At 43.2% G+C, this 22129-nt stretch overlaps 1 protein-coding gene across 2 annotated transcripts in view; it reads left to right on the top strand.

Annotated features, from left to right (window-relative positions):
- The first annotated feature begins 12978 nt into the window (after positions 1-12978).
- map2k6 (mitogen-activated protein kinase kinase 6) overlaps positions 12979-22129 on the top strand; it is a 69286-nt gene continuing 60135 nt past the window's right edge. Inside the window, exon 1 of one of the 2 annotated variants that reach the window (XM_060940316.1) lies at positions 12979-13410. In XM_060940316.1, coding sequence (XP_060796299.1) covers positions 13317-13410 — 94 coding nt within the window. In that variant the 5' untranslated portion in view covers positions 12979-13316. Of the gene's footprint in view, positions 13411-13534; positions 13558-22129 lie in introns of those variants that run through there. The other variant, XM_060940317.1, reaches the window with a different exon arrangement.

Raw genomic sequence — 22129 nt, 5'->3', positions numbered from 1 at the left:
ATTAGAAAAGGAGTCAAAATAAAGTAGTGACAAGTTTATTGCCTGTTTATTTAAAAAAAAAAAAATATATATATATATATATATATATATATATATATATATATATACTGTATTGACCTGCTTATCTTCCATCTGTTTGATGCGTGACACGGTGTGCTGTCGTGCTGTCGGCGTTTTGTGGTGAAACAAAGTTGGGATCGCATGTGGCTTCAGTTGTCGTTTCTGCCTCATGTCTTGCTTCTTCCCAGTGATTTTTTCATCCGAGTCCTCCACAAATCCGCAATCTTCTGTAAAATGCTCACTGCACAATTCGCTGCTTTTTCCGGGAGTAAAGTTTTGTTGCTTTACTTGATGAAGCCACTCGGTCAAATGTCTCGGATCCAGGACGGGATGAAGAAGACGTGTGGAATCTTACGTCACGCAGCACCGCCATTGTTTTCGTTTCCTAATACATCCATCCTGTATCTGACTAATCCAGTACAGCCACGCCCGGGAAAATGGCCCAAAAGACTGATGTTACATCTTTAATTTGTTTTTTAAGCTAAAGTCCGATTAATTTTTTTCCATCTAGAACATTTTATATTAATGTATAATGATGACATTTCATAAGCCCGTAATTTCAACATTTCCTGGTTCATCGCTTTAAGAGAGTTCCACATTATTTTCCTGAGAAAATTACATTGTAAATTTTAGATGATAAAATGCTTTCACAAAACAAAGCAAACTAAATTTAGATTGGCCTGTGGAGGTTTTTACTTTTTTTAATCCCCCGCTGGCCGAAAGGCCCGAAGCGGGATTATGTTGTGGCGATGTCCGTCCGTCTGTCCATCCTGGGAAGGGTACTCACCTTGTGAAATCAACTCCTCTCACAATTTTTGAAGGAATTTCATGAAACTTGACAGGATTCTCTGTTATATGTCAGTAGTACGCATATTCTAATTTCGTTCAATTCAGTCACATTTTACCAGAGTTACGGCCCTTGATTACCAAACTTGTACTTTGACAATTTCATGAGGGTGTGCTCGTCTTCTGAAATGAACTCCTCACAATTCTTGGAGGAATTTCACGAAACTTAGCCAAAGGCCTTGTTATATGTTGGTAATACGTATATTGCAATTTAATTTAATTTCATTTGGTCAAATTTTTTCTGAGTTACAGCCCTTGATTACCAAACTTGTACTTTGACAATTTCATGAGGGTGTGCTCGTCTTCTGAAATGAACTCCTCACAATTTTTGCAGTAATTTTCTGAAACTTTGCAGAAGTCCTTATACAGTGGTGCTTGAAAGTTTGTGAACCCTTTAGAATTTTCTATATTTCTGCATAAATATGACCTAAAGCATCATCAGATTTTCACAGAAGTCCTAAAAGTAGATAAAGAGAACCGAGTCAAACAAATGAGACAAAAATATTATATTTGGTCATTTATTTATTGAGGAAAATGATCCAATATTACATATCTGTGAGTGGCAAAAGTATGTGAACCTTTGCTCTCAGTATCTGGTGTGACCCCCTTGTGCAGCAATAACTGCAACTAAACGTTTGCGGTAACTGTTGATCAGTCCTGCACACCGGCTTGGAGGAATTTTAGCCCGTTCCTCCGTACAGAACAGCTTCAACTCTGGGATGTTGGTGGGTTTCCTCACATGAACTGCTTGCTTCAGGTCCTTCCACAACATTTTGATTGGATTAAGGTCAGGACTTTGACTTGGCCATTCCAAAACATTAACTTTATTCTTCTTTAACCATTCTTTGGTAGAATGACTTGTGTGCTTAGGGTCGTTGTCTTGCTGCATGACCCACCTTCTCTTGAGATTCAGTTCATGGACAGATGTCCTGACATTTTCCTTTAGAATTCGCTGGTATAATTCAGAATTCATTGTTCCATCAATGATGGCAAGCCGTCCTGGCCCAGATGCAGCAAACCAGGCCCAAACCATGATACCACCACCACCATGTTTCACAGATAGGATAAGGTTCTTATGCTGGAATGCAGAGTTTTCCTTTCTCCAAACATAACGCTTCTCATTTAAACCAAAAAGTTCTATTTTGGTCTCATCCATCCACAAAACATTTTTCCAATAGTCTTCTGGCTTGTCCATGTGATCTTTAGCAAACTGCAGACAAGCAGCAATGCTCTTTTTGGAGAGGAGTGGCTTTCTCCTTGCAACCCTGCCATGCACACCATTGTTGTTCAGTGTTCTCCTGATGGTGGACCCATGAACATTAACATTAGCCAATGTGTGAGAGGCCTTCAGTTGCTTAGAAGTTACCCTGGGGTCCTTTGTGACCTCGCTGACTATTACACGTCTTAATTTTGGAGTGATCTTTGTTGATCGACCACTCCTGGGGAGGGTAACCATGGTCTTGAATTTCCTCCATTTGTACACAATCAGTCTGACTGTGGATTGGTGGAGTCCAAACTCTTTAGAGATGGTTTTGTAACCTTTTCCAGCCTGATGAGCATCAACAACACTTTTTCTGAGGTCCTCAGAAATCTCCTTTGTTTGTGCCATGATACACTTCCACAAACATGTGTTGTGAAGATCAGACTTTGATAGATCCCTGTTCTTTAAATAAAACAGGGTGCCCACTCACACCTGATTGTCATCCCATTGATTGAAAACACTGGACTCTAATTTCACCTTCAAATTAACTGCTAATCCTAGAGGTTCACATACTTTTGCCACTCACAGATATGTAATATTGGATCATTTTCCTCAATAAATAAATGGCCAAGTATAATATTTTTGTCTCATTTGTTTAACTGGGTTCTCTTTATCTACCTTTAGGACTTGTGTGAAAATCTGATGATGTTTTAGGTCATATTTATGCAGAAATATAGAAAATTCTAAAGGGTTCACAAACTTTCGAGCACCACTGTACGTCGGTAATGCGCATATTACAATTTAGTTCAATTCAGTCACATTTCACCAGAGTTATGGCCCTTGATTGCCAAACTTGTACTTCGACAATTTCATGAGGGTGTATTAAGCCCTTATAGCATAGATGTTGTTGCCAGTGGGGGATACTGTGCCCTCAGAGCACTCTTGTTTTTTTATTTTTTTATTTTTTATTGTTTAAATTTCTCATACTTGCAAATTCTTTTGACAACTTTGACTATATATCCAAGAACAGAGCAGACCACATTTTTTTGACAAAATATATACAGTAAATTAATTACAAAATTAAATGTACAAATACAAAATTTCTGAGCATCATTGTTTTTGAAACATTGGGGCGGCACGGTGGTGTAGTGGTTCGCACTGTCGCCTCACAGCAGGAAGGTCCGGGTTCGAGCCCCGTGGCCGGCGAGGGCCTTTCTGTGTGGAGTTTGCATGTTCTCCCCGTGTCTTCGTGGGTTTCCTCCAGGTGCTCCGGTTTCCCCCACAGTCCAAAGACATGCGGTTAGTTTAATATGGGACGGCCTTGGGCTGAGGTGCCCTTGAGCGAGGCCCCTAACTCCCAACTGCTCCCCAGGTGCTGTTAGCATGGCTGCCCACTGCTCTGGGTGTGTGTGTGTGCTCATTGCTCACGTGTGTGTGTTCACTGCTTCTGATGGGTTAAATGCAGAGAGGAATTTCACAAGTGTGTGATGAATAAAGTTGTGCTTTCTTTCTTTCTTTCTTTCTTTCTTTCTTTCTTTCTTTCTTTCTTTCTTTCTTTCTTTCTTTCTTTTTCTTCAATAAACTGGGACAGATTGAAGATTCAAGAGATGTTTATGATCAGCTCGTCCATATACAAGTACCTACAGTAGTAAGGTTGAAATAACATTTCTCTAAAACACATGGCACAACATAAAAGACAAACTACAAGACACAGGACAAACATAAACCAGTGCAAGTCAAAAGGACAAACAGGTCGTGCAAAATGAGTAATGAGTAATGCAGTGACAATGTACAGTATGCAATGAAGAGTGTAAAGTGACTCTGTGGCGGAATAAGTGTCAGTGCAAACCGAGCACTGAGAAACAAAAAGAGGAATGTATAATAAGAAATAAATGATGCAATGATAAGTGTAAAGTGACTTGATGCTAATTATCAGTGCAATGTAAACAGTCCAGAAACAATCCAGATGTCAGTAATGTTTAAATGATGTTTTGGGGGAATGATGTTTCAGTGCACCTTAGATTCGGACATAAACATTTTTTCCAGATGAAATAAATCCATCAGAGTTCTCACATGTAGCCAATAAATAATATTAATAATGTGTATTTAAACACAAAATAATACAGAAATTACTTACCATGAGATTACATTGGGGCGGCACGGTGGTGTAGTGGTTAGCGCTGTTGCCTCACAGCAAGAAGGTCCGGGTTCGAGCCCCGTGGCCGGCGAGGGCCTTTCTGTGTGGAGTTTGCATGTTCTCCCCGTGTCCGCGTGGGTTTCCTCCGGGTGCTCCGGTTTCCCCCACAGTCCAAAGACATGCAGGTTAGGTTAACTGGTGACTCTAAATTGAGCGTAGGTGTGAATGTGAGTGTGAATGGTTGTCTGTGTCTATGTGTCAGCCCTGTGATGACCTGGCGACTTGTCCAGGGTGAACCCCGCCTTTCACCCGTAGTCAGCTGGGATAGGCTCCAGCTTGCCTGCGACCCTGTAGAAGGATAAAGCGGCTAGAGATGATGAGATGAGATTACACTGTTTTACTCTTCAAGATGTATTTGCAAAAGCTATCACCACAGAGTAAGCTGAGTACAACTTCTGATATAAATCTGCAGGAATCTGAGCCCAAGTATCAGCAATTTGTTGTTTAAAGCTAGACGACCTTTCGATTTCATAAAATCGGTGAAATTTAGTTCCGTCTGAAATGTGGTGATTGTGATATATGTTTATTTCTGTAATATCTCACAAAATATCAGGCCATTCTGTGGCTGGGAAGTTATTTAATTTGAGGGGATTAAAGCAAATAATGTGCATGGAATCGCTCGCTTGGCGCAGTCAAGCAGACAGAGGAAGTCCGTGTGCGCATGCGCAGGTTTACCTTCTTCTTTTGGGTTTTACAGCAGCTGGCATCCACAGTGTTGCATTACTGCCATCTACAGGTTTCCCTTTGAGCGTGCACTGACAGTTCCATCATTCTGTCGCTAAATGAACAGCTGATCACACCGAGGTGCTCGCTGAGCGCCCATATTTATTAGTTTGGTCCTGCGTTTCCTTTCCTTCGTATAGAACATAACGTCTTTTCTTCTTGCTTTCTTTCTGTTACTGTAGTCGGTCTTTCACATTTCATTTGCACACTCACGCCCTCCATTTTTCTCTCCTGTTTCAAATTTGTATCCCACAATGCCTTGCGTGAACGGGGAAAGCCCACCATGTGATGCATGATGTAGTATCTTGTATTGGGTCATGGTGAAGCAGGAAAAAATAGCAGAGAATTTAGGGACACGTGTCTCTAAATTCATTAATTGTTCCATTTTTTAAAAACTAATAAAATTGGAAGTCTGTGATTCAAATTCGGTAGCTTTTGGTCACTAAACAAAAATAATTGGGTGTCAGGAAAATTCTTTTTATGATCTTAACTTGAAAAATCTGAAAGGCAGTCTACCTTTAAATGCTCACAAATTTGCACTTCATGAAATAGACCACTAGGAAATCCCTGAGGAACAAGATCTGGTGATTATGGCAGTGAGTCATATGAATAATGGACAGGTTTAACACTCCTGATGCAGTCGTGTTAAGCATGTACATTATCTATTTCAGAGTTATGTATTGTTTAACCCCCCCAAAAAAAACAGTTTTTTTCTTCTTTTTTTTCTACTTCCTAATAAAATAAAGCCAGTGAGAGTTGAACTTCTGCATCATAATTTACTTAGCACCACGTGCAGGTGAAATATGTACTTATACACTTGCTTGTCACTTTATTAGGAACCCCCTGCTGTTCTCTGCAGGTCTGTAATCAGCCGATCCCTCGCCAGCAGCACGATGCATCAAATCCCACAGATACAAATCACGAGCTTCAGTTAATGTTCACAGTGTTCAAACATCAGAATGGGAAACACTGTGATCTCACAGTGTGACTTTCTCTCACTGTGGTCTGGGTGTTGGTTTGATCCAGATGGACTGGTTTGAGTGTTTCAGAAGCTGCTGATCTCCTGGGGTTTTCACACACAACAGTCTCTAGAGTTTACACAGAATGGTGCGGAAAACAAAAAACACTGAGTGAGTGAACATTGACAGTTCTGTGGGTGGAAACAAACATTTTGTTGATAAGAGAGGGTCAGAGGGAAACAGCCAGATTGGTTCGAGCTGCCAGGAAGGATATAGTGATTCATAGCAACTGTGGTGAGCAGAAAAGCATCTCAGCATGCAACAGCAGAAGAACACATTGGGTTCCACTCCTGCAGCCAAAAACAGGGATCTGAGAATCAAGAACAAGTTCCTATTAAAGTGGCCAGTGAGTTTAACATGTTAGCATGAATTTAACATGTTAGCATGTTAAATATAAAACAGAGACAGCTGCTGGAGACCTTTGGTTTACGTTGGTACAGCCATTTTATGGCCAGGATAAGTGATGATAAGTGATGCAGAAGGTGCCAGCAGGTGTAAGGTTGTCCACCTTCCTTTTCACATTTCCTTTTCTGAGCTTGCTGCAATGTCAAATCCTCCAAGATTTTTTTTCTGTAATAAATCAGATCACATCAAACAAACTTCATGTTTCCATGTTCCTGGAGAACTGTAGAAAACCCCTGTAGGAGTGGTATAATGAAAGTGATGTAAGAAATATTGTAAGCTTGTAGTAAAAGTACTGGGAAAAACACAATTAATGAGGAAACCACTCATCTATTGAATGCCCAATCATCCTGTCATTTATTAGTATAGTATTACACCAGATGAACACAGTAGATTAATTAATGGTGGATAATTAAATGGATGGATGGATGGATGGATGGATGGATGGATGGATGGATGGATGGATGGATGGATGGATGGATGGATGATGATTGGATGCTTCACCTACAGATTGTTTGAAAATAGCTATTATATATTTGGGCTCTTTGGTCATGGCCTCTTCTGCTGAAGGTAAGTGGTTTTTGACCACACTTATGGATGGATGGATGGATGGATGGATGGATGGATGGATGGATGGATGATTAGATGATGATTGGATGCTTCAGCTACACATTGTCTGAAAGTACATATTGTACACTTGGGCTCTCTTCTTCTGAAAGTAAATGGTTCTTGACCACATTTATTGATGGATGGATGGATGGATGGATGGACAAATTGATGATTGGATGATGAATGGATGCTTCACCTACAGATTGTCTGAAAGTATATATTGTGTACTTGGGCTCTCTTGTCATGGCCTCTTCTTCTAAAAGTAGGTGGTTCTTGACCACATTTATGGATGGACGGATGGATGGATGGATGGATGGATGGATGGATGGATGATTGGCTGATGGACAGATCAATGATTGGATGATGAATGGATGGTTAACCTACAGATTGTTTGAAAGTAGATATTATATGCTTGGGCTCTTTGGTTATGGCCTCTTCTTCTGAAAGTAGGTGTTTTTTGACCACACTTATGAATGGATGGATGGATGGATGGTTGGATGGATGGATGGTGTACAGATTGATGATTAGATGATGATTGGATGCTTCACCTACATATTGTCTGAAAGTATATATTGTACACTTGGGCTCTCTTCTTCTGAAAATAAGTGGTTCTTGACCACATTTATTGATGGCTGAATGGCTGGATGGATGATTGGATGATGGATGGATGCTTCACCTACAGATTGTCTGAAAGTATATATTGTATACTTGGGTGCTCTGGTCATGGTCTCATCTTCTGAAATTAGGTGGTTTTTTATCATATTTATGGATGGATGATAGCTGGATGGATGATGAATGAATGCTTCACCTATAGATTTTCTGAGAGTATATATTTTATACTTGGGCTCTTTGGTCGTGGCCTCTTCTTCTGAAAGTAGGTGGTACTTGACCACATTTATAGATGGATGGATGGATGGATGGATGGATGAACTCATGGATGGATTGATGGAATGATATGAATAGATGGATCAGTGGATGGGTGGACATACTATGGATACTCCACCCACACGCTGTCTGATGTGTACTGATCTATACTGTACACTTGGTTTTGGTAAAAGTAGGTGGTAAAAAGAGTAAACACTCTTTATGTGAAAGTAGGTGTTTTTTTATGCATATTTAGTTTCAAAAAGTACCCAACACTCTAGCGATAACTAGAACCCAGGATTGAACAACTAAATGCATAGATGTTCAGTCTAGCATCCATCTATCCATCCGTCCTCTTTAGGTGCATTGAATAAGATGGGCTCAGGTGTTAGCTTCTGTTATAGGCTTTCTATCTCTGACCCATCTAAGTTACTGTAAGCACTGGAAATATCTTATCAGGACACACCACATGGCAATCAGTTATATTGCTGCATTCGACTTGCTATATTCAATTTTAAGTGATAAATCCATCCATCCATCCATTATCTGTAGTCCCTTATCCTGTTCTACAGGGTCACAGGCAAGCTGGAGCCTATCCCAGCTGACTATGGGCGAGAGGCAGGGTACACCCTGGACAAGTCGCCAGGTCATCACAGGTTAAGTGGTAAATCGCAGGTCAGAATGGCATCATTTTCGACCTCTGCACAATTGACTTATGAAGTGGAAGAAAACCCATGAATGGCTTCATGTCTGTTGTCAAACAATGATCTATTTAGTCAGTGCTATAGATTTAATGAACGAATATGTCTGTATGTTGGTTCATCTAAACAAATACTTGTATGGCATACCTTATTTAAAAGTAAAGCTATACTACTTTGTGTACTTCTGATCTTTGAGCAGCCGTGTTGATTTGACGTCACTCCGTAAACTGGGAAGGAACTCGTAGATGAGTAGATATGTTGAAAAGTAGGAATTTTTAGTTGAGGAGGCTTTTTGGCTTTTCCTGGTTGGAGGTTGGGAATTACAAGTTGTGATCGATAGTTTGACATGTTATAGATACACACAGTACTGTATATCGCTTTGAATTTCTATCCAACTCTTGATGCTGCCAGTGGCTGTGCTGCAGCGCTGAACTTATGAACTCCTTCTCAAGCCTATCCATGACTTTGTGGAATTTTTGAGGCTTTCACCTGGATTAATTTCAATGTCTGCTTTTATTTTGGCTTTTAGAGGCATTTTGAAACACGTGTTATGGACTGATGGAGTAAAATTGGAACTCTTTGGCTACTATCACTGAAGGTACTGTATGCCTGGAATAAAAAAGAGCAGCATTTGATGGAGAGAGCACCTTGCCAAGTGGTAAGCATGGGAATGGATCTATTATGCTTTAGAGTTATGTGACAGCCAGTAGCCAAAGGAAACATTGCACAGGTACATTCTCAGAAAATAAAGTACATTATTGTACCTTTATGGGTACAACAGCTTGTCACTGGATCAGTACCCTCTAAGGTACTTATTTGTACCCTTTATATCCTGCTTGGGAACATGCATGGGTACAGTGTCTTGCAAAAGTATTCATCCCCCTTGGTGTTTGTCCTGTTTTGTCGCATTACAAGCTGGAATTAAAATGGATTTTTAGAGGGTTAGCACCATTTGATTTACACAACATGCCGACCACTTTAAAGATGAAAATTGTTGTTTTATTGTGACTCAAACAATAATTAAGATGAAAAAACAGAAGTCTGGAGTGTCCATAGGTATTCACCCCCCAAAGTCAATACTTTGTAGAGCCACCTTTTGCTGCAATTACAACTGCAAGTCTCTTGGGGTGTGTCTCTATTAGCTTATCACATCTAGCCACTGGGATTTTTGCCCATTCCTCAAGACAAAACTGCTCCAACTCCTTCAAGTTAGATGGGTTGTGTTGGTGTCCAGCAATCTTCAAGTTATGCCACAGATTCTCAATTGGATTGAGGTACTATTTTCAATGAAATGTCAAGTTTCCATGATTTGCAAATCATCACATTCTGTTTTTATTTACATTTTACCCAGCGTCCCAACTTTTTAGAAATGGGGTTGGAGAAAGAACCTGTGAATGAACATCTGCAGAAAAATGTTGGTTTTTAAAATAGTTCACTGCAGAGGTTGTGTTAACTTATACACTTTATACAATAGATATAAAAATATCCTACGTATAACATGTGTATAAGTTTGTGGACACCTGACTGTCACATTCATATGCACTTGTTGAACATCCCATTCCAGATTTATTCCCCCTTTACTGTTATAACAACCTCCATTCTTCTGGGAAGGCTTTCCACTAGATTTTGAGGCTGTGGGGATTTGTGTTCATTCAGTGACAAGAACATTAATGAGATCAGGCACTGATGTTGGTTAATGAGTAATGTCTGGGGTGCAGCTCATCCCAGAGGTGTTCAGTGGAGTTGAGGTCATGACTCTGTGCACGACAAACAACGTTCACTTCACACGCCATGTCTTTATGGAGCTCGCTTTGTGTACAGAGGACCAAGGGAAATTGTAATACTAGAGCATACAAAGACATCCTACGCTATTGTGCACGTTCAACTTTGAAGAAGACGAGCAAGCCTTTATTTGTCACATATACATTACAGCACAGTGGAAGTCTTTTCTTCACATTAGATTAGATTAGATTAGATTAGATCACATATCACAGCTTGTTAGGAAGTTGAGGATAGAGTGCAGGGTCAGCCATGATACAGCCCTCCCTCCCCCAGAGCCTTGCTTGAAGCCATGGCCTAAAGGTTAGGGAAGCACCTTTGGGACCAGAAGGTTGCCGGATTGATTCATTGGACCAGCAGGAATGGCTGAAATGCCCTTGAGCTAGCAGGGTTTTTTCTAGAAAAATTTAGTATGAGGGCGCTCACCATGGCGAGGGAGCTAAGCGGGGGGGGAGATGGTGCCGGTTGTCCCCCCCCGCCGTGCAAAGCCTTTGAAAAATGCTCCAATGGGACATTCTGAGGCTATCTGAGAGGGAAATTGTAACAAATTGTCTGTCAACATTGAAAAAGAAAGAAGTAATCTTCTTCTGTCCCGGACAGTCTTTGGCTTTCTTCTGCTTCGTGCCGCGGGATGACATCTTTAAATGCCCAAGTGTCAACAAAAACAACTCGCGAACTACTTCTGTCAAAAGCTCCCGCGCCGGTGGGTGAAAGGTCATTCAGTCTCGAGAAATCTCGCTCTACAAGTCAGCTGACCTTGTATGTAACCCATGTCAAATCTCGCGAGAGCAGCCGCGACAAGTAAACAACTAAACAACATGGCGCCTCAGTCTGGAAAACGCCAATTCGGATTGTTTTTCCACCGTCTGGCGGTGTATCTACTATGATTGGAATATTTTTGGAGCAATTATAACGTATTTGATGATCAGACACATTGTCACGTAGTGTTGCTGGGATGTTTTCACGGAGTCGGTAAGGGGGCGCACGCCGAGAGTAAGAGGGCGCAGCGCCCCTGTTCCCCCGTTTAGACGAAAGCCTGAGCTAGGCACCAAACCCGCAACTGCTCCCTGGGCTGCTCACTGCTGTGGGTATATCAGGGTCTTGTTGTATGTTGGTCTGGATAAGAGCGTCTGTAAATGCTTATAATGTAATGCTCATCAAGGGCTGGGGCTTGAACTCCTGACTTTCTGATGAGTAACCCAGAGCCTTGAGCCAACTGTTTCAGGAAGCCCTTGATGAGCATTATGTTACAGGCATTTACAAATGCTCTGATGCAGAGTGACATACATCAAGACCCTGATATACCCACAGTAGTGGGCAGCCCGGGAAGCTCAAGGGCAATTCAGGCATTCTTGCTGGTCCAGGGAATTGAACCAGCAACCTATTGGTCCCAAAGGTGCTTCTCTAACCTTTAGGCCATGGCTTCTATAGTGAGGCTTGGGGGGAAGGGGGGCTGTATCATGGCTATCATGGTCAGAGGTGCACATACTTTTGCATACGGATAAGCGGCTACAGATAATACAGATACGGTGGTGTAGTGGTTAGCACGGTTGCCTCACAGTAAGAAGGTTCTGGGTTCGAACCCAGCGGCCGGCGAGGGCCTTTCTGTGTGGAGTTTGCATGTTGTCTGCGTGGGTTTCCTCCGGGTGCTCCGGTTTCCCCCACAATCCAAAGTCATGTTGACATGGGGTGGCCTTGGGCTGAAGTGCCCTTGAGCAAGGTACCGAACCCCTGACTGCTCCCCAGGCGCTCTGGTGTGGCTGCCCACTGCTTTGAGTGTGTGTGTGTTCACTGCTTCAGATGGGTTAAATGCAGAGGATGAATTTCACTGTGCTTGAAGTGTGCATGTCTCATCTCATTATCTGTAGCCGCTTTATCCTGTTCTACAGGGTCGCAGGCAAGCTGGATCCTATCCCAGCTGACTACGGGTGAAAGGCGGGGTTCACCCTGGACAAGTCGCCAGGTCATCACAGGGCTGACACATAGACACAGACAACCATTCACACTCACATTCACACCTACGCTCAATTTAGAGTCACCAGTTAACCTAACCTGCATGTCTTTGGACTGTGGGGGAAACCGGAGCACCCGGAGGAAACCCATGCGGAGAACATGCAAACCTTCTTGCTGTGAGGCGACAGCGCTAACCGCTACACCACCGTGCCACCCTGGATGGATGATAAAATGCAGAATTGATTTTGATGTGTGAAATAAAAAGTGAGCACACTACCCCTGAGCTATACATCAGTGCCCTTCCTGAAGAGTGGAGGCAACCTTTTGGAACCAAGCCACTGAGGGCGTGGTCATTTTCCAACGGTCACATCGCGTGGACTACATCTCCCATGAACCCTTGCGCGATTTTACCGGAAGAAAATAATCTACCTTATTGTTCGGCGTTACATAAAAAAAATAATAATAATAAAAAAAACCCCTTGTGTTCCCGTGAAGCCTTGCGCCGGGTTCCTCGGAAAATCGCGCCATTGTGTTAAAAAAAAAAAAGCGAGACAGAGCGCGCATGCGCGGCAGAACGTAAACTACGTTTCCCATGAAGCTTTGCGCTTTTTTTGAAACCGGAAGAACGCGCTCATACTTGATCCAAGTTAGGAGCTGTGAGCTCAGCTGCTGCTAACCAGCCTGAGGCCCATCATGTAGCTGAGCGCCACCGAGCTCCATTTCCCTCCTCCGCTGCGCTTCCGGTGCAGAACCGTGACCGGAATCTACCGGGAGGGAGAGCTGCAGCTCGCGCACTGCGCCTCGCGCTCGCGGGACTGACTTGAGACGGAAAGCGCACGAGTGCATGAAGATCCGGTGCAGCTCTGCAGAGAGAGAGAGAGAGAGAGAGAGAGAGTCCTCCAGACCGCCGAAGAAGAAGCACGAGGTGGGGGGAAGAGAGAGAGAGAGAGAGAGAGAGAGAGATGGAGGGAGGGAGCGAGAACGAACGCAAAGGCTTTTGTGCTTCCCCTCCCCCCCACCGGAGCAAAGGGGAAATGTCCGTGTCCAAAGGAGGAGGTGAGTGCCTTAAACACGAACCGTGCAAAGAGAGAGAGAGACAGAAAAAACCCTAAAACCTCTCGATTGCACTCACTTTTGCATGTTTTGCGTCATGCACGCGTTTTGTTTCTGATGCATCTCAAAGTTGGAAGTATTTTAAAAAGGGTCAGTTGCATTTCCTGTTTTAAGATCTGCCCTTTTTCTCTGCACAGTTTCCTGGTAAGACAGGCGCTGCTCCTGGTGTTCAGTAACCTGAGCAAAACGGCTGTGCATTTTTCCTTCGAGCTGCAGCAGCATTGTTGCAAATACATAAATAAAAAGTTATTTTTGCAGTGCAGTGGATTGTGCATCGACGGAGAGAGTTAGTTCCCCGTAGAGAGAGCTTCGAAATGTGTGTGCATGTTTATATGTCTGTCTATCTATTTATCTATTTATCTGTATGCATTTTCCATAGGTCGGTTTTCGCTTTTGCAATGGCTGCATATTCTGCACAAGAGCGTGCACGCTATTTATTTCGAAAGGTTGCATGCAAAGTGCATGAAATAATGTGGAAATAAAGTTTAATGTCTTCCTGCAAAACAACACCCAGGGAGATGGTGGAGAAAGGGGGTTGAGTTGTGGGGGTATAGAGTGGATCTGATCTCTAAAATGCATGGGATTAAAGCGAGCAGATCAGAGGTGGAGAAATGAAGCTGGAGTTCAGACCATTTTTATGAGTTGCCAGTTTTGTTGTGACTCTGCGTAATGGAAAATGATTGGGACGCGCTGAGCTCTGGCCCAGTCGCAGGCTGTTGCATAGGCAGACCTTGCAAAGGGGGGAACAAAACAACAATATCTAAATATAGTGTTGCATATTATTTTAAAACACCAGCGTTTAGATTTTGCTGTAGGTTCTCCCTCCAAGGAACAACTAATAAATCTGTGTTGCAAGATTTTTCCAACTTGTTTATGACCTCCTGAAAGCTCTCTTCTTGTACCTCGGTCTTTGGTGCATGCTCTTTTTTTTTTTTTTTAATGCCACCCTTTATCTGCAAAAAACCTTGGTTTTTCCAGCTTGTACAGATCTAGAACATGGCCTCTGATGTACGTCACATGTCGGATCCTGCAGCAGTGGAGCTTAAAAGATTGCAGCTCCAGAGCAGAAGTCAGCATTCGCATTAGAAGAAGGCGTTGTGCAAGAATGTGAAACCCTGCCATGATGTTTTCCATGTCGGAAGAGGAGTGGTTGTGTTAATGCGTAACTGGGACACACCTGGCTCCACCGTGTTTAAGATTTGGTTTGAGTTGTGGCCTGGGCAACATGCGCGCACGCACACGCTCGCACTCCTTTACCTGCACAGGGACAGTTTTGGGAGTGTCCAGGAAATGGATTGTCAGAAGGCAGGGCTGTAATGCTTCGTTCAAGGGTTCCTGAGAAGCTTCTGTTTTCCAGTTGCTGTGTCATCACCACCATTGTATAAGCATTTTTCTTGTTTCGGAAATTGGCTTTGTAAATCAGCAGGTTGAGTGATTTTGTAAGAAGAGGGTGTCTAAACAGGCATCAGAAAGAATAAATATACCACTGAAACGTATAAGCTGTGGATCAGTGTTATAAACCAGGTTATGATTAAATGATTTCAAAGGGTTTTGTTTTCAGTGAATTTGTCAACATGGTGAACGTTCACGGGCGCACGTCGCTCGGGCGCACACCGCTCGGGTCGGGCGCACACCTGAGGGCCACACGAGGTCATTTCGCACGGGTTGACTTGACAAGTAAGAAATGCAAAAAAAAAAAAGTGCGCTTCCCACCGCAGTGATTAAACCTATAAACAGATTCTCAGCGTTCTGTGCTGTCTTTGAGGTCGTGTTGTTCATGCAGGTAAATACTGATAATCCTGCGAACATTTCCAAGAAATCTGTGTTTGCTCAGAATTTCTGGTTATTGTATTTTGAGTAAAGTTTCCTGCTTGGAAAATCCCATGTGTGTTGAGCTGCATACAATGACGGCGCTGGTTACTGAGGGTTTTCATTCAGAAACTGGAACCAGGTTGAGACTCTTTCTTTATCGTGGAGGGGGGGAGCACCTGATTTTAACCTTAAGCCTACGGCACTCCCCCCCCCCCCCCCCCCCCCCAGCTTAATGTTAAACATGGTATTTAGATTTAACCGTGTACCTGGTATCAGTCACATGCTTTTGTTTTACTTGCTTTCGCATTTGGAATGATTTATTTATATAGAGCATATTTATTTAATTTATTTATTTATTTTAAAATAAGTCTCAAGAATTATCACGTTTTTCACGAATTGCTCCGGTCATTGCGCTGGTTTGTTTACATTCTAAGTCGAAATGATTTTGTCGGACGTTTTGTATAAAGTTTTATTCAATTTGCAAAAAAAATAAAAAAACAAAAATGCTCCGTTTCTCAAAATCCAGTGAATTTGGATAGAACGTTATTCCACTCCGTCTTGGTGCTACACGCCTCGTCCGCTATCAGCTCGTATATGACTCAATTTCATAGAATAACTGTTTTAATAACTTTTAAAAAAAAAAAAACACTTGTATTTTGACTCTATGAACACTTAACACGAAACATACTCCAGTTTCACTTTTATGCATCATGCTATAATTTCAAATCCCACTCCAGAGGTGCTCGGTGACGTTTGCTTGACGTAAGATGTGCGCTGTTCAGACATGTTTTGGTTCAAGTTGCACAAATGAAATGGACTGTCACGTTTTAAAGGGTTCACATGTGCACAGAGAGAATGGTGTGTGTGTTTTTTTTTTTAGAAATTAAATCAAAGCTTTTGAGATTTTTTTTGATCTTCTGAACAAATTGATTGGAGATTAAACATAAGACGGGTTTCGGTTTGAGGGTTGAAATGCACGAAGCTTGAAAAAGAAAATCAGTCAGGATTGAATGCAGGTTGATCAGAGACGACTTACTCGCGTCGTGCTGCAGAAACCGGTTCACGAAAAACAAACAAAAGACATCCTTGAGTTATTGACGGAATTAGGACAACTTGAACAGGACAAAATAACTTTCAGAACATTTTTTTGATTCGTTTGTAAATTTGTTTGCGACAAGCAGTGATTTTGTACGCAGGGATTATTGGTGCAAATCTTTTTCACAGTGATTGATTTTTTTTGTCCCTGTGGTCATGTCCACGTCTCGTCTCCTGGCCACTGCTTTTACATGCGCTTGTAACATTGCATGTGCCTGTCTGGCCATGACGGTCAGCCGGCCCTAAAGTTACACCGTCCAGTTGTTGCATTTCTCATGCAAATGGCTCCGATGCGTTTTAGCTTTCGAGCTCCTAAATCTGCCGTTTTTTTTTCGACGTGCTGATTGTAAGGCTGCGTGGCCGTGCTGTGTTTTATGCAGCAGGAACAATAGTATTGTTTTCCTGTATTGTGCAGACGTGACATTAGGCAGCATGTCTCTTGAGTGCAGCCTTGAATGGGGAGAAACGCTCAAGCTGCAAATCCGTCTCTGGAGTCTGCACGAGGCTTTCAGCAATTTGTTCATTGATCTGGATTTCAGGCCTGACGGACGTCACGGATCACGCAGCGCACACGCATGCGAAGAGGTGGCATGCTGAAAATAAGACAAGCATAAATAGTGTCTCCCTGGTGTTGAATCGCTTGGGAGTAGTCGGTCTGTTCGGTATGCAGGCTCTCCGGCTGAGAGGCCCTGCCTAGAGGGGGCAAAGCACACACACTATCTCTCTTTCTCTCTCTCTCTCTCTCTCTCTCTCTGTTCTTCCTTTCTCACTCTCTTACTCACTCCGTAAAGGATGTGAGCTATGCACAGTTGCGCAAGCTGTGTTCTGACATTGATCTTTTTTTTTTTTTTTTGAGACTTCTGAATAATTGACTTTAGGAATTTTTTTTTTTTTCTCTCTTGTTTCTCCGAATTAGTCTGGTGTCTCTTTACGATAGCGTTTGTAAGTCTTGCATCCAATCACACAGGCTATTACAAAGCCACAAGGGTCTGCTTTTAATCTGCACTGCTAATGCAGTCAAAACCGAAGCAGGCCTTGCTATGTGTCTGAAATCTCCTGAAAAGCATGATGTGACATTTGACCTTCTTCTCCAAAGCTCTGCTAGAGGTAATAAATAGCCTCGTGTTGTCGTCGTCGTCCTCGTCGTAGTCATCGAGCAACAGCACAGTGTGTTTGATGTTAAAGTGGCACACTTGCTTGGCCCTGGATGCATAATTTGCTAAAGCTCCTGCACATGCAGGAAGTAATCTTCTCCATGCTCAACAAGGGCGCCAATTCATTTTGCTCTCCAAAGCTCTTGCGTAATTCAGGTTGCACGTAACAGCCAGGAGACTCCTCGCCGAGAAAGCTTTCGACACCGCGGTGACCTGTTGTCAAGGTGCAAGATGGTTCCCTCTGCCAAGCTCCAAATTACTGGAGCAAAAGGTGAACAACTAATGAGCACTGAGTGAAAGTATTGCATAACTAAGTGCACCCTATTATCACACCTGCCAACTGTTTGTTACAGGTCATCATGTACGGTAAGGAGTGCACAAGAAATTACACATCAGGGCTCTAACTAGAAGAAAAGATCAGCGTAGTGGCACCAGTTAGAACAGTCGGGGTTCGGGGCCCGCCTTAGGTCCCTGAAAGCTCATGGGTTCGACAGGCTCAGAGATGGGTTCTAGTGCATTTCCTGACACTTTCAGGCCTCCATGAAGGTGTTTTTTTTTTTTTTTTTTGCACCAAAAGTTGCCGTGATTGTTTTTGCTTGGAGACCTATTATAATTAATATTCAGCGATATTAGTGACACATTTATGGAATAAGAATAAACAACCAGTTGTTCACCAAGTATCAGCTTTATTTTCAGCTTCAGCCATTCAATTACAATCCAGGTCTAATTCGTGGACCAGCATGGATTAGGTGCATAGTGTGTAGGCGCCTCTTAACACGGATGGCACTTTACCACAAACACCGTATAAGGAAGGAGGTAAACCGGACCAGCATGATCAGTGACCGTCTCCACACGAAACTGCTCGGGCAGCTCTGCACTGGGCGCTTATGTGGACGGGGAGCGGAGTGTGTCGCCATCACCGCTTCATGGGGATAACAACAATAATATTATTATTATTATTATTGGCGGCACGGTGGTGTAGTGGTTAGCGCTGTCGCCTCACAGCAAGAAGGTCCGGGTTCGAGCCCCGTGGCCGGCGAGGGCCTTTCTGTGCGGAGTTTGCATGTTCTCCCCGTGTCCGCGTGGGTTTCCTCCGGGTGCTCTGGTTTCCCCCACAGTCCAAAGACATGCAGGTTAGGTTAACTGGTGACTCTAAATTGAGCGTAGGTGTGAATGTGAGTGTGAATGGTTGTCTGTGTCTATGTGTCAGCCCTGTGATGACCTGGCGACTTGTCCAGGGTGTACCCCGCCTTTCGCCCGTAGTCAACTGGGATAGGCTCCAGCTCGCCTGCGACCCTGTAGAACAGGATAAAGCGGCTACAGATAATGAGATGAGATTATTATTACTACTACTACTATCAGTTAAATTTATATAGTGTCTTTTTCATACCCAAGGTTGCTTTACTATAAGGGGGGGGGGGGGGGGGAAGTCCACCAGAAGAAGGTCAGGATGTCATTCCAATGGTGTAGCTACCACAGTCCCACCAAAAGGTGTATGAAGATGAATCCCACGCCTCCTGCACAGCTGCTGGGACGCCACTGAGCAACATTGCTCGAAACACCGTGCTACGGATCCAGAAAGCGAGCACAGGAGCACCACTGCACAGAGCACTGGACAATCACGATGTTAAAAGAGCAATGAGCTCACTGCAGTCCATAGCGAGGAGCACGGGCATCACCCACAGCGGACCAAGGCCTAAAGGAACCGACGCCCAAAACTGGGTCTGGATTTACACCACAACTGGTGAACAAAACACTCAAACGCACAAAAGAAAAACAAATGGGAAAATAAAAAGCTCCGGTGAGAAGAAGCAGCCAGAATGCGCACAGTGTACTCTCAGCTGGAAAACCTGAATGATACTGAGAAGAGAAACGAGAAAATTAAGCAAAAGACCACATTTTCAAGATTGACAAGTCTTTTTATTCATGCAGCGGCAACTTTTACAGGTGTGTCAGCAATATTGTGGGTGTAGCTGTAAAGAAACAAGAAAAGGCTGAGTTAGAACCCTGATCATGTGGTCCACTTATCACCAGAGCAGCAGCCTGAAGAAGCATGGACAAGCAGTTGATATTGATATCTGATCTTGAGCGGTCCCCCACGGCTTTTTCCACGGCTCCCTCACTCACTCATGCTTACGACCTTGCTAAGTCTCCTGTCGAAGAGGACAAACTGGGAATCGTTGGCAGAACTGGTCGGTTTTCAGCCGAAGATCTTTCTTGCATGTGTAATTCTCGAGCCTGACTGTTCTCTTCTAAAATGGGGTTAGGCTTGGTTTTGTGGGAAGACGTTATGCAGGATAATGGTAGAGGCGTCGGTCACGACGTGAAGGTTCTGTCGAAGACCTGCAGAGGAAGCAGGCAGACAGGAGCCAGTGACGACGCTCTTCCCAAACTAGTGGCCCCAGTAGCTCGAGGCGACACGGTCTGCCATCTTTGGAAGTATGAACTGTCTTGCAGACTGCCAGAGTGGTTGGGGTGGGAGGGGGGGCAAACAGCCGGCAGCTTAAGAGGGGTTATTTTCATCTCCCTCGCTTGGTCTGTCTTGCAGACTCTGGTAGTCGCCTGCTGAATGGGTTCATTTGCTTGTTTGCCCATTTTTCTCTCTTGCTCTGTGACTCATCCTTCCTCCTCTGGGTCCTTGAAATTCCACAGCCAAACTCTTGGGATTGTTTGAATTCCGGGCAGAGTGCGTTAGCGGGATTGTGAAGGTTGACGACAAGCTCCCTGGTCCTCACCCAGGAACTCCAGGCATGCCGAGGCCATGCGAGTTGCCAGTCAGAGCTTCCCAAACCACACGAGTTAAACCAGCAAGCGCCCATTGAGACTCATGCAAAATAACAACAGGAGCATTATTCATAACGTGTTGCCTTTTTTTTTGGGGGGGGGCTACTGGTTATTTGATCGTGTTTCTGTGAGTTCTCTGCGAGACTTCTCAGAAATGTCTTGAGAGATTTAATTAGAGGTCATTTGAATGTAAATGCTATGTACAGTCGGAGATTGGCTTTCATGAGACCAGCCAGCCTACTGTGTCTTGGCACCATCTGCTTTGGATTGTGTGCACTTTCAGAGTGTATCCAGAGGCTGTATGGAAGAGAGAGAGAGAGAGTGAGTGAGTTCATTGGTTCACACGTGAATGAGCCAGCGTCTAACACTCAACATGGCTGCCCTTTGATTCTAAAAAAGCCACTTGCCTTGTTGGTAAAGGAGTACTGAGAAAAATCTAGGCCTATCAAATTCTTACTGTGAAGCATGCATGGATAAAGCATTGCTGTCTCTGCAAAACTCCCGACTGGTTTTTGATTAAAGTGAGTAGAATTCTCCCAAGAGACCCACCATAATTTAGTTTTCAATTTGTGCCAAAAGCAGCAGCCAAACTGGTCAAATCAGTATGGTGATAATTTGACAACGAGACCGTCAATGATGGCGTAGCTCACTCCGTCTAGAAGGAACGATCTAAAGTGGGCCACCTTGCGTAATAAATGTTGCAAGCTATATACACTATATAGAAGTGATATCCACCCTAGGAATCCCGACCTATTTACCAGAAAGAATCCAAAACGGCGAGGAATTGACCGAGAAGAAGCGATTTTGTTGAACTGCTCATTAAGGATTAATTAGTCCATAACTTCATTAATAATTGTAATGAAGCAAATCTGGGTAGAAGTTCTATGCATCCTAGGCTCCCCTACCTTCATGCCAGAAAGAATCAAAATCGGTGAAGAATTGAGGGAGAAGTAGTGATTTTCATGTACCGTATTTTCTGGACTATAGAGCGCACCTGTATATAAGCCGCATCCGCTCTATTTAAAAAAAAAAATTAAAAAAAAAGATATACAAGCCGCACCGGGCTATAAGCCGCAGATATCTATGTTGAAAAATTAGATATTTACTGCATGTACAGAACGATTTTGTACTGTAAATGTACATGTATGTACCTGAACAGATTCTTTCCAAACAGTGCCTTTTAACACGGCAGCAACTTTGCTGATTAAAACGGAACAGAACCAAGAGAAAATAACCGGGATTTATTTACCTTCATTTCTCCTGTGTTTGAAACCACAAGTCACTTTAATCATCTTCGCTGGATTTGAAAATAATTACCAGTTAGTAATTTGTCGTGCGTGTTCTATCTGCTAAAGATCTGCTAATTCTTCTTTGCACTGATTTTTCGTCTATCTTATTTTTGATTCTACTTCCGGTTAGAGCGCCCCTAGCGGTGGAAGAAAAATCCACAGAATAGCCGCACCTTTGTATAAGCCGCATGGTTCAAAACCTAGGAAAAAAGTAGCGGCTTATAGTCCAGAAAATACGGTAATGTGGATGATGCTGGACAACACATGATGACGTAAGTTTGTCGCCTACCGGCCGGATGAATTAAATAATCAGCAGGACCTCTTTTGCTTCAATTTGTGTTTGCAAAACTCATTACCAAGCTGAGCCACATGCTTGGTCTGAAATGACTATTTATTTGCCATTGTGCTATCGTTTGATTTTAAGATCCCTGTTCTTGGCTACAGGAGTGCAACCCAATCTGTTCTGCTGAGATGCTTTTCTGCTCACCACGGTTGTAGAGAGTGATTTATATGAGTTACTATAGCCTT

This window comes from Neoarius graeffei, chromosome 14 (genome assembly GCF_027579695.1).
Source record: "Neoarius graeffei isolate fNeoGra1 chromosome 14, fNeoGra1.pri, whole genome shotgun sequence".
Lineage (NCBI taxonomy): Eukaryota > Metazoa > Chordata > Actinopteri > Siluriformes > Ariidae > Neoarius > Neoarius graeffei.
This window is presented reverse-complemented; position numbering and strand designations above follow the sequence as displayed.